Source organism: Phytophthora parasitica, assembly GCF_000247585.1.
Source record: "Phytophthora parasitica INRA-310 unplaced genomic scaffold supercont2.19, whole genome shotgun sequence".
Lineage (NCBI taxonomy): Eukaryota > Oomycota > Peronosporomycetes > Peronosporales > Peronosporaceae > Phytophthora > Phytophthora nicotianae.
Genome location: NW_008649005.1, coordinates 678,675 through 689,560, shown reverse-complemented (window position 1 = coordinate 689,560; position 10,886 = coordinate 678,675). Strand labels below are relative to the sequence as shown.

Below are 10,886 nucleotides of genomic sequence, written 5' to 3'. Positions count from 1 at the left end.
ATCTACAGCTCGGATCGGCAGTAAAGGATCCTCGTCTTGATGTTACTACAAACAGCTCGGCATGTGGCATACTAAGTACATGTACCTCCGAACCAAACACGACTGACGCCCTCCCTTGCGTTTCAGTTAAAACCAATAGTACCACCGCAGACAAGAGCCGGCCATGGGGACACCTTCATGGAGACTATATCGTCCCCAAGTATAGACGTACTCAAGATCCGTCGGCACGCTACAACGGACTTAATCTTCAGAGCGGCAAACGACCGGCGTGCACCGCCAGCGTGCTCTAGCATTGCTACCTCAATCATTGTGCTCTTCTAGCAGCAGCTCGGGGGACAGGCTGGAGATAGTAACAACAGCGCAAGCTCACTCAGCGAAGAGGCAGAGAATCCTCATCCAGAAATCCACGCCGAGACGTCAGCCACAGCAACCCAACGACGTTCCGACTCGGAAACTGGGCGCTGCTTCGCCAAGTTGAAGCTGCTGAGCCGGGTGCTAGTGACATGGGGACCCATCTATTCGTCTTGGTTTTTGTATGTCGTCCAGGCCTTTTCACGTCTGACTCTTTCGACGCGTCACATGCAGCCCAAGCACCAAAAATCCGTCCGCACGAGATTTTTTTTTCTCCCGAAGCGGCTTCTTCTCACCGTGTCAGCCTTACATGGAGAGATGCGAGAGCCACGGTGCTCGAACTGTGTCTCAATACCGAGCGTCAGGCCTGAAGTATGGTAATAAGCAGTTAAAAATAATTCAGACTGGCGATTTGACAAACGAAACGACCGTTTGTGAGACATCGAGGTTGATTGTGTCCGTGCCAGGATCCTCAAAAAAGCAGCGGGGCAAATGGCGACTTTGACGGCAGGACGTGTCCTGTATTTCTCTGCAGTCCCCTCGGCTAAAGACCTCGATCTGAGTCGTTCACTCTCGCTTTTGCTGCTCCACGCGCACCAAAGTTCACCCAGCCCCTCACCACCATGCTCAGTCTTGCCACCAACGCAGTCACAGAACGCCTCAAAATCGGGGGCATCGCTGTGCGTCGCAGTCTGTCACCCAAGCTTTTGCTGAAAATCGAGACCAACTTGGACACGGACGGCAACTGCTTAGCTTCGGATACCAAGCACGAAGAAGCCTCGGGGCTGTGGGACGATAAAATCATTGCCAGCGTAAGGATTCCGACAGAAGAGGTCCAATTCGGCCACCTCATTGGCAGGGGATCATTCGGACAAGTCCACTCGGGATCGTTCAGGGACGAGAAAGTGGCGGTGAAGAAGCTGTTGCCAGAAACGCAAGAAAATGAGGAGTACGTCAAGAACTTCATGGCGAAAGTGAAAATCTCAGCCACGCTTAATCACCCGCACATTGTCCGGTTTGTCGGTGTTTCTTGGACCGGCGCATCTGACGCGTGTGTGCTTCAGGAGTTCATGGAAGGTGGCGATCTGCGGTCGCTACTGGACAAGTACGAAGCTGAGAAACACTACGTCGGCTTCGACCGGGAAAAAGCAAAAATTGCAATGCAAATTTGCAGTGCACTCGCCTACATGCACTCGCAGTCACCCCCTGTGATCCATGGCCACCTCAAGTCGAGGAATGTGTTGCTGAACAGCGATATGGAGGCCAAGGTGACCAACTTAGGCACTTCATCCACAGAAACTAAGACGCTGTGGATGGCTCCAGAGATCATTCGCGGTGAGAAGCAAAGCACCGACTCCGACATGTTCTCGTTCGGTGTCCTCTTGTCTGAACTGGACATGCTCTCGGCTCCGTACTCCCAAGCACGCAAGCAAATCCACGACTCGAGCTGGTGTACACTGCAGGATGCAGACATCTTGGACAAGGTGACAAAGGGAAGTCTTCGCGTCGTCTTCTCCGAGTGTGGTCCTATGGCTCTGGCAGAACTTGGACGCGCGTGCGTGTCCGTAAACCCCCTCAACCGCCCCACTGCAGCAGAAGTGTTGTACAGGCTTCAGACAATTTTATCTGAGGAGCTGGCATAAGCACCTTGTGGTGACGAGGATCGTGATCCCTATATCACTTTCATTGTTTTGATTGATAGAGTAGTGTACATATTTGAATATCCGATTTCCTTTCATGTTGTGCTGAGTTAGTGCTACAAGAAGAGCGTGGCCAACAAGTATTCATAGATCTGTGCTGAAAGAAGAGGCGAGGTGGCCATTTCGACGAGAGAGGATGAAAAGACCAACTACATAGCAAAAATGGCAAGATGTATCTCCTAACTTTGATCATGTAGGAAATGCTTGAATTTGCAACGTGCTAGTACTTGAAGTATTTGTATTTGGGGCTGCACAGGTCGCACTCACGCAAAGAGTCGGAATAATCCTTATAACTCAAAATTCTGTCCAACTCTCAGTAGATATACAGCTCTTCATTCTGCATTTCGTTGCGAACAGTACACTCTCTCGTTAGAAAAATATTGCGTCATTGGACTTCCCGTCTTGAGGGCTCGCGGTGCTAGTCACACCGCCAGAAACTGCACCTGTCAAAACTGAAAGCGCAGCATTTCCAGCGCTACTCAGTAAACTCACAGCAGTTAAGCGACTCGGCTTCGTCCAGAACTCGTCGAATACAAAGCGGCATTCTTCACCAGCTCCGAGCAGCAGATGCATCGCACGATGATGCTGTTCCACTTCCATGTAGCCGAGCAATCGTTGTAAGCAGTAAAAACCTCTGGATGTCGGCAGTGCCGCCACTCCACTGCTTCCACTGCTACTTCTTCTTCGACGACGTTGAGTCAGCGGACTCATTCGTCGGTTGTCTTGGTCGTCACTTTCTTCGTGATGACCAATGCGATACCACTCACAGACACGAGGCAAGTAGATCACGCGGTTCACTTCGTTCAAGCGCAACTCGCGACTCAGAAAAGCTGTACAGGTAGCGTTCAGCTGCTCATTTAGCTTCTCTCCACCGTCGTATACACGCATGACCCCCGTTGTCTTGGGCGTTGGAGGTGAGCTGTTGATCTGAAGCACCAAACTCGTGCGAATATCTACGCTATCAACGGTCAGTTTAGTTGGAATCGGGAGTGGAATTTTCTTAATAGCTGCGTATGAGCTGCTATTCCGCAGCACAGGCGTCCACGTTACACCCAGGACTGCTCTGCACAATCCATCGATAGCGTCTCCACCACCAATAGCGAGATCCATGAGTGCGTTCTGGGATAAACTCCGCTTAATACTGGAGGCTTCCAAACTCACCGGCACAGGACAGCGAAGAATAACACGCTGGATGTCAGTCAACGCGTACCTTACAGACTCGGTACCACCATTGACTCGCATGAGAAAACACGGTACAGTTTGCAGCAATTTCCATTGTTCATGTGACTGCGGGTAGCCGAAAATGAGTACTGCATGGATGTACAGCGTGTGGTACAGATTCAGTCCCAATGCGAATCGATCTTCACTGGACATTCCAGACGCACATTTTTCCAGATCGAGACTGTTCAGTTTTTCAACCTTGTCGAGGAAAGCAAGAACGATGCTTCTGTTGATACGAAGTCGACTGGCTTTCTCCCCCAGAGCGAAGACTTTGAGTCCATCCGCCAAACTTTCCTTCACCAGCTTCAATGCTGTTGGCACGTTCATCTCCGTCGGAAACTCGTCAACTATTCGAGGTGTGCGCTGGTTAAGACAGACAGGTTGGTGTTGAGAGTCCAATGTTAATGGAGAAAAAAGAGGCGACGCAGCAACAGCCTCTGCCTTAACATGGAGATCGCAGTCGTCTATAGTCAAAGGTTGTAACGATGCAACTAGGTTGTTACGCTCAGCCTGAGTCTCCACAAAAAGCGTGACAACTTCGAGCACGAGGTGAATTTCCAAGCAAAACCAACGTGACACTGCACCTTGGTCATGGTGGGCGTCTACCGGCTTGTTGCCATTCAGTAAACCCACGTGATCGATGCTGCGAACGTTGAGTACATTGGTGACGGGAATGCTTAATGACGGAGATACCGAGTACGATCGAAAGAAGTGGAGATGGTCTGCAGACACAATAAACCACTCCTGACGTAGCAATGGCGTCGTTCCGTCTCCAGCGCCATGTAGACGATAAATACCCGCTTCACACACGACACTCATTGCCAAGAGTTGAGACTCGTTTATCTTCACACCAATTGCTCGGTAACTCGGTACAGAAGGCAACCGCGACGGAGACATTAAACAGCGATAGAGAGTGGCTTTTTCCAACTGGTTCTGGTAACAGCGTTGTGGTAGTCGCCACCGAAGACGCCCTTGGGATGGCTTTGACGCTATTTGGTCGAGCACATGAGCCACAGCTGACGTCTCGTTTTCAATCTGTTCGTAACGATACTCACGCGACTCAACACTTAAGTTCTGGAAGTCTACGGACTCGTCCGTACCTGGTTCTTCAATTTCAGAGATGCCAGTCTCACGTTCCGTTTCTTTCCTGTCGATCTGATGCTCCAAACGCAGAAGAAGTAACGCATTCTTGACGGTTGTAGCACTGCGCATTACTGTGCGTCGAATCTGCTTCGTCATATCTACAACTTCCAGTAGATACCCCACTTTACGGCGGCCTGCTACGCGATCGACGAACTCCACCCAAACATCGAGTGAAAAACGTAATCTGCTCAATGCACGAGCATCCTCCGCTATCCGTCGACACGCTTCCGCATGAGCTAGTGGCACACCGCCACCTCGTCGTCCATTGGTATTATACAGCGCAATAGGAGAGCCAACTTCGAAATCTGGAAACGGACCATCTTTCAGGGAAACTCGAAGGCGTTGAGTATCCACGTCTGGCAGTAGTTTTTGATGGTGCACAGAGAAGCAAAACAGGTATTGCTTATTGTGATGAGACTGCTTCAGTGCTTGCGGGTCTCGTTTTGACGACGTCACTACAAACCCCATTAGATGCACAGGAGGGATCCACTCAACTGGAAGCCTCATGAAGATTGCAAGTATCAAACTGGCCAGGTATCTCCACTTCCAATCGGTAATGCCCGCTTCCAGAGTGTAAACCTTCCCGACTGTGTAGTTCTTCACCGGTTGTGGGTCAGCTCGTCCACTAAATTCCACACCAAAGTGCGAGTTCTCACACGGCAGCATCGGGATAGTAAGACGAGGTATCTCCACATCATCTTTCTCGGGTTTACCTCGTCTCGACCTCCAGAACTTGTTTAGCACAGCTAGCATCACTCTCAGTGTCCACTTCAAATCTTTAATCGGCGCTGGAAATTCCAGAGCGAGGAATAATTTGCTGTTGGCTGGTATTCTTCTTGTAAATCGGCCTTGTATCTGCAGCCCGAAGCTGCTGCGACTTGCTGCAATGACCATTTGTCCCTGGAACTGCGGCGTATCCACTTGAATTTTGTTTAGATTGTCTCCAGAAATTAGAATTGGTGTTCTAGAACGAAGACTGCACTTGTCCATCAGATACAATCGTTGTCTACATGAAGTCCTGTTGTGTCTACATCTGTCCAACAGGCCACAAAGGTGGACAGCAGCGAGTCCCATTCCCAACACGAGCCACAGAACCTTGGCCACGGTGATATCGCCCGACGGGAACACAAGGCACGTCGTCCCTGAAATAAGCTTGGAATAGGCATTGAATTTTAGGCACCTGTAGCCCGTACCTAAAAATGCCACCAGCGCTAGGCACCCGGCCAGTGATCGCATCTGGCGCCGCAAAGGCTCGCTTCGGTCCTTGCACTGCCCCATCGGGGAAGCCACTTGAGCAGCAGACTAACGTTTCGGAACTAAATACGACGTCAGGTCACCATTGACTGCGCTAAAATAGAATCAGACGAGTCCTAAGAATGAGGTCCGTCCGCAGGACAGTTGCTCAGATGCCCTCGATTAGGAACACTCTAAATATCTCTAGGCTCAGTAAAAAATTTAAACTGTACGTGTAAATCTGAGAGCTTTTTATGTAAGAATGAGCGCACGCAATGCGACGGCTATTTCTGGCACGGTTGCCAGAAATAGAAGGGAAAAATACATGTAGCTTCTCGCTGATTGGTGGAAATAAACTGCAGTTTTTTTCCCTACACAATTCTGTTGCTTCCCTCAATCGCATTTTATGAAGATGACCGGAACTACCAAACTATCAACACTAGCTCATGGTGCTGGTTCAAGCGGATAACTCATGCTGATGCAACGTATCATAACTTGTGATTTACGAGAGGAATAATCGCCTGCCGAGTCGACGGGTGAGTTTCCCTCAACTGTGTCGAGTTTTCACGAGCCCAAAACCTTACCGGTGTGTGAGCAAACGGCCATCGCGGAGGCGTTGGTTTCCCGGACATTCGAAGGCAAACTGAGCTGCTCAACTTGAGTTTGCAATCTCTGTCAGGGATCCCTGCTAAACTTGGAAGCAACCAAATAGGTGCGTACCCATGTTCACTTAACCGCCAGACTGGCTGACAATACTTCTGGCGATTCCAACGTAAACAAACGCTTAGAATGCAGTTCCTTTTTATTTTCGCAGGTTCAAGCGATGCGTTCTACACAATCGATTTTGCTGACTCAACCATAGTACTATGACCAAGTCACCAATGCTGTGGCTACTTCTGATAACGCAAATGATATCCAACGCGACTGGCTCGCATTTGTACAAGTTGTGGGTCTACTACGACGGCAGCTCATGCAAAGGCACCCCGTACAACATGCACGCCGAAAGTGATCTTAGCTGCACGATGTATACGTGCTTCGAGGACGGAAATTGGAGCGCAACTGGTGTTGGTGTGGCTTCGATCGACTGTACTTCTGACTACAAGACCAGCATGAAAACTTTCTTTGGTAATTCTCCGTTCATTGTGGTGGAAACCTTTGATGACTGGAACTGCGAGACTCTGAAATATGCCGAAGCTTATTTTGCGTCGAATAACTGCGAGGGCTCTCCAAACCTAAATTCGAGCGAAGTGGCCCATGTAATTGCCAGATTGGACCCTGATGGATCGGCGGTACTAGAATATTATTACGATGCAAGGTGTGATGCCTCAGAGTTCTATGGTACCTATTCTGCTGACAAAAACAGCCTCGCGACGCATGCATGCGATGATTCCTGGACCAAGTGGTACTATTTCGATGGAGACGATGCGTTAAACTCCGCTGAAGCCCCCACCACGACTGATAATGAAGGAACTACCGATAGTCAGAGCAACGGCGTCAGCACACCTACGATTGTTGCTATGATCGTGGGAGTTTTCTTATTTCTCGTCGTTATTGTGTTAGTGATCTATTGCTGCAAGCGAAGATCGACTGTGAAGCAAACAGAGACGCAACAACAGCCAACCGCCAGTCTTCAATCTGGAAACACAGCTTCACTCGATATGGCTATGCACGGCCAAGTCGGTTTGTGGGATGACGATGTGATCACTGCCAAGCGCATTCCACGAGACAAAGTTCGCGTGAAAAAACTCTTGAGTCGTGGCGCATTTGGTGAGGTCTACGAAGGCGTTTTCAACGGAAATCGGGTCGCTGTCAAGATGCTGCTGCCTCATACACGTGGGAATCTGAAGCAGGTTAACGATTTCCTGGCCGAGGCCAAGATGACAGCAACGATGGATCACCCTCATGTTGTTACGTTTGTTGGAGTGGCTTGGGAATCACTTTGCGACGTCTGCGTCGTGCTGGAGTTCATGGATGGCGGAGATCTGCGATCTTTATTGAGTAAGTATGAAGAATCGCGCCATCCTACTGGCTTCGACAGAGAGAAGACCACTATTGCACTGCACGTATGCCATGCATTGACATACCTGCATTCACTCATGCCTCCTGTCATCCATCGCGATCTCAAGTCTCGGAACATTCTACTGAATCGTGCTATGGAAGCCAAACTTATTGACTTTGGTATCTCGAGAGAGCGGCTGGATCAAACGATGACAGCAGGTGTGGGGACTTCGTTGTGGATGGCACCTGAGGTGATGCTAGGTGAGAGATACGACGTCAAAGCAGACTTATTTTCGTTTGGCGTCGTGCTGTCGGAATTGGATTTGCATACATTGCCCTATGCACAAGCGAAAGACAAAGTTCGAGATGCAAACGGAAGAAAACTACCAGATGCAGCAATTTTGCAGCAAGTGGCGATGGGAATCGTGCAAGTGGAATTCTCACAAATTAGCCCTACTGGTATAGTAGAGCTTGGACGAGCTTGCGTATCACTTAGCCCAAACGATCGACCTACAGCAGCAGAGGCCCTGTATCGCCTACAAGTTATCCTGTCTAAGGAGATGTGAAAACCATCGATATGTGTAGTATTGGTGTTTGACCACCGTTTCAATTGTTTAATCCCATTTTTTAAGCGTTGTTGCGTTGTGTAGATTCGCTATTCTCAAGTCGTCTATAAGTGGTGTGAAGACTCTGTGCAGGTCAGAGTTAAGTACTTCCTGTGCAATAGTAGCATTTGATACTTCAGTACGAGGTTTCATATCCTTTCACTAAATTAAAGCTTTCATAATACTACAGTAGTTAAGTTGTGAGTTCAACGTACCGTGTCGTTGAGCTCAGTGAATGTATAAACGCATTGCGGCAGTAAAGAACCTATAGTATCTGCTGACTTAATAAGTTAGGATCTGAGCTCATTTCCCAGTTGTCTGTCCATGGTCAGACCCGCTCTTGCTCTCGAAGTTGGAGCTGAATTAAGGCAACGGCAACCCGTGTCCCGGCGGTAGGTCTGTACAATTTGCTGTGCACCTCGACGCACGCATTTTCTTATGAACCGATCATTTGAATCTCCGACAATATCCGTAGCGCAAACAATAATAGTACAACGATGCTTTTTAGCGCTGCTCACTTTAGCACCCCATAATCATTATCACGCCGTTGAATCCATATGTGGTGCTTCACACATTAATTGAACCAAGCCTGCCACTGTCGGCAGCATTTCCCTCCTCAGGACAAGCTTTCTGACAACCGAATTATATTATTTCGAATCCAGTTAATTCTTTTGGTATCGATGGTCCCCCATCCACCTTTAAGTAAAGCTTGTTTCATGGGAATGAACCCAATGGTGAGAGTCTAGTTAGTATTTCAGGAGAACAGATCGTCTCGCGAACCAGGTACATTTCCAATCTTACCACGTCCCTGAGATAACACCGGTCGAGTTTCACGCATGCTCCATCAACAGCTACTACTTGTGGTGGTGCTGGGCACAGTAATATCGATGCATGTTGCTGCGGTCACCTACGAAGTGCATGCTTGGTATTCGGGCTTAAGCTGCGATGGAACACCGTACAACGTCTTCGTCATGGAATCCTTCACCTGCCAGGACGCTGAATGCATTGCCGATCCGAGTACGAGTTCTACGAACCTCGGCGCGCTAAACACCATCTGCACTACTGATTACATGAAGAAAATTCAAGAGCTTTTTGGAAACTCCCCTTACATTGTCATGGAAGCATTCCGTGATTATGACTGTATAGCTTTCAACTATGCCATGGGATATTTTGCATCCGGAAATTGTGAAGGTTCACCTGGATTCTCAGACTTTGCTATAGCAACACTAGAAGACGACGGCTCGGCTTCCGTTTTCACCTACGACGCTGGCTTGTGCCCAGTTGACAGTTTGAACTCTTCGTTTTTTGCCGACAAAGAAGCCCTTGAAGGCCACTCATGCGACTACGATGGAAATCGGTGGTACTCGAGCAACGACAATAAAATCACGACGCCCGCGCCAACACCTGCTCTTCGAGCGTCAACTTCGAAAGGACTTAGCACAGCTGCAGCCATAGGAATCACTAGTGGGGTGTTTATTTTGGTTATAGTCCTCGGTGTGTTCATATTCTGCTGGAGGAGACGTTCATCTGATACAAAATCTAGACAGAGTCCCCTACAGCCAACTGAAAGTATCGGATCTATTCAAACCCCACCGTTCATTCCGGGTGCACCACACAGACACACGACCGGGCTATGGGATGACGATGTCATTATAACTAAGAGAATTCCGCGAGATAAGGTGCGCATCCAGACTCGAATCAGCCAAGGCGCCTTTGGAGAGGTCTATACCGGTATGTTCAATGGCCGACAAGTAGCTGTGAAGATGCTGCTTCCGTCCATGAGAGAAAATCTTCAGCTGGTCAATCAGTTCCTGGGTGAAGCCAAAATGACGGCAGCAATGGATCATCCCAACGTTGTCACGTTCATTGGTGTCGCGTGGGACTCTCTATCCGACGTGTGTGTTGTTCTTGAGTACATGGACGGAGGAGACTTGCGCTTTCTCTTAAGCCAGTATGAAGCAAAACACCAGCCAGTTGGCTTCAATCGCCAGAAAGCAACGATTGCTCTTCAAGTGTGCCATGCACTCGCATACCTTCACTCGCTCATCCCTCCGGTGGTCCATCGAGATCTCAAGTCTCGCAACATTTTGCTGTCACGATCAATGGAAGCAAAATTGACGGACTTCGGTATTTCCAAAGAGCGTCTCGATACTACCCTGACGGCTGGTGTCGGTACATCATTGTGGATGGCTCCCGAGGTGATGCTGGGAGAATACTACGATGACAAAGCGGACATTTTTTCATTCGGTGTGGTGTTGTCGGAGCTGGATGTGCATACGCTTCCGTACACGAATGCTAGAAAGGGAACCCGCGATCCTTATGGACGAGAAGTTACGGACACAGCGTTGATGCAGCAGGTTGCTTCGGGAAAAGTGCAGGTGGAATTCTCCAAGGTTGGGCCTCCTTCTATTACACAGCTAGGCTATGTTTGTGTAGCAATCGATCCGAGTTTGCGTCCGTCGGCGGCTGAAATTCTCTATCGTCTTCAAACCATCCTTGCACATGAGCTTTGATACTAGATGAGTGTAAAATGTTTCAAAAAAAAAAAAAACCCTCTAGTTAATTTTAATCACTTTTATTGTTTGTTTTCTTTGTTCGATACATGTATCATGTTTTTAAAAGAACCAACCACGAA

At 48.8% G+C, this 10,886-nt stretch overlaps 4 protein-coding genes across 4 annotated transcripts; 3 read left to right on the top strand and 1 right to left on the bottom strand.

The window, feature by feature from the left end:
- Positions 1-974: 974 nt before the first annotated feature.
- PPTG_10372 (TKL protein kinase) lies at positions 975-1,994 on the top strand (the record flags this gene model as incomplete). Its single annotated transcript, XM_008905048.1, has 1 exon — positions 975-1,994. One exon carries the CDS (start codon positions 975-977, stop codon positions 1,992-1,994), a length of 1,020 nt encoding a protein of 339 aa, XP_008903296.1.
- A 76-nt stretch (positions 1,995-2,070) lies between these two features.
- Positions 2,071-5,833, bottom strand: PPTG_10371 (hypothetical protein). The gene has a single exon (XM_008905047.1). The coding sequence runs from the start codon at positions 5,691-5,693 to the stop codon at positions 2,421-2,423; it is 3,273 nt and encodes a 1,090-aa protein (XP_008903295.1). The 5' UTR covers positions 5,694-5,833; the 3' UTR covers positions 2,071-2,420.
- Positions 5,834-6,040: 207 nt separating this feature from the next.
- On the top strand, positions 6,041-8,282 carry PPTG_10370 (TKL protein kinase). The gene is made up of 2 exons (XM_008905046.1): positions 6,041-6,360; positions 6,463-8,282. The coding sequence occupies exon 2, from the start codon at positions 6,515-6,517 to the stop codon at positions 8,210-8,212; it is 1,698 nt and encodes a 565-aa protein (XP_008903294.1). The 5' UTR covers positions 6,041-6,360; positions 6,463-6,514; the 3' UTR covers positions 8,213-8,282.
- An 805-nt stretch (positions 8,283-9,087) lies between these two features.
- Positions 9,088-10,764, top strand: PPTG_10369 (TKL protein kinase; the record flags this gene model as incomplete). Its single annotated transcript, XM_008905045.1, has 1 exon — positions 9,088-10,764. The coding sequence occupies one exon, from the start codon at positions 9,088-9,090 to the stop codon at positions 10,762-10,764; it is 1,677 nt and encodes a 558-aa protein (XP_008903293.1).
- Between the last annotated feature and the right edge of the window lie 122 nt (positions 10,765-10,886).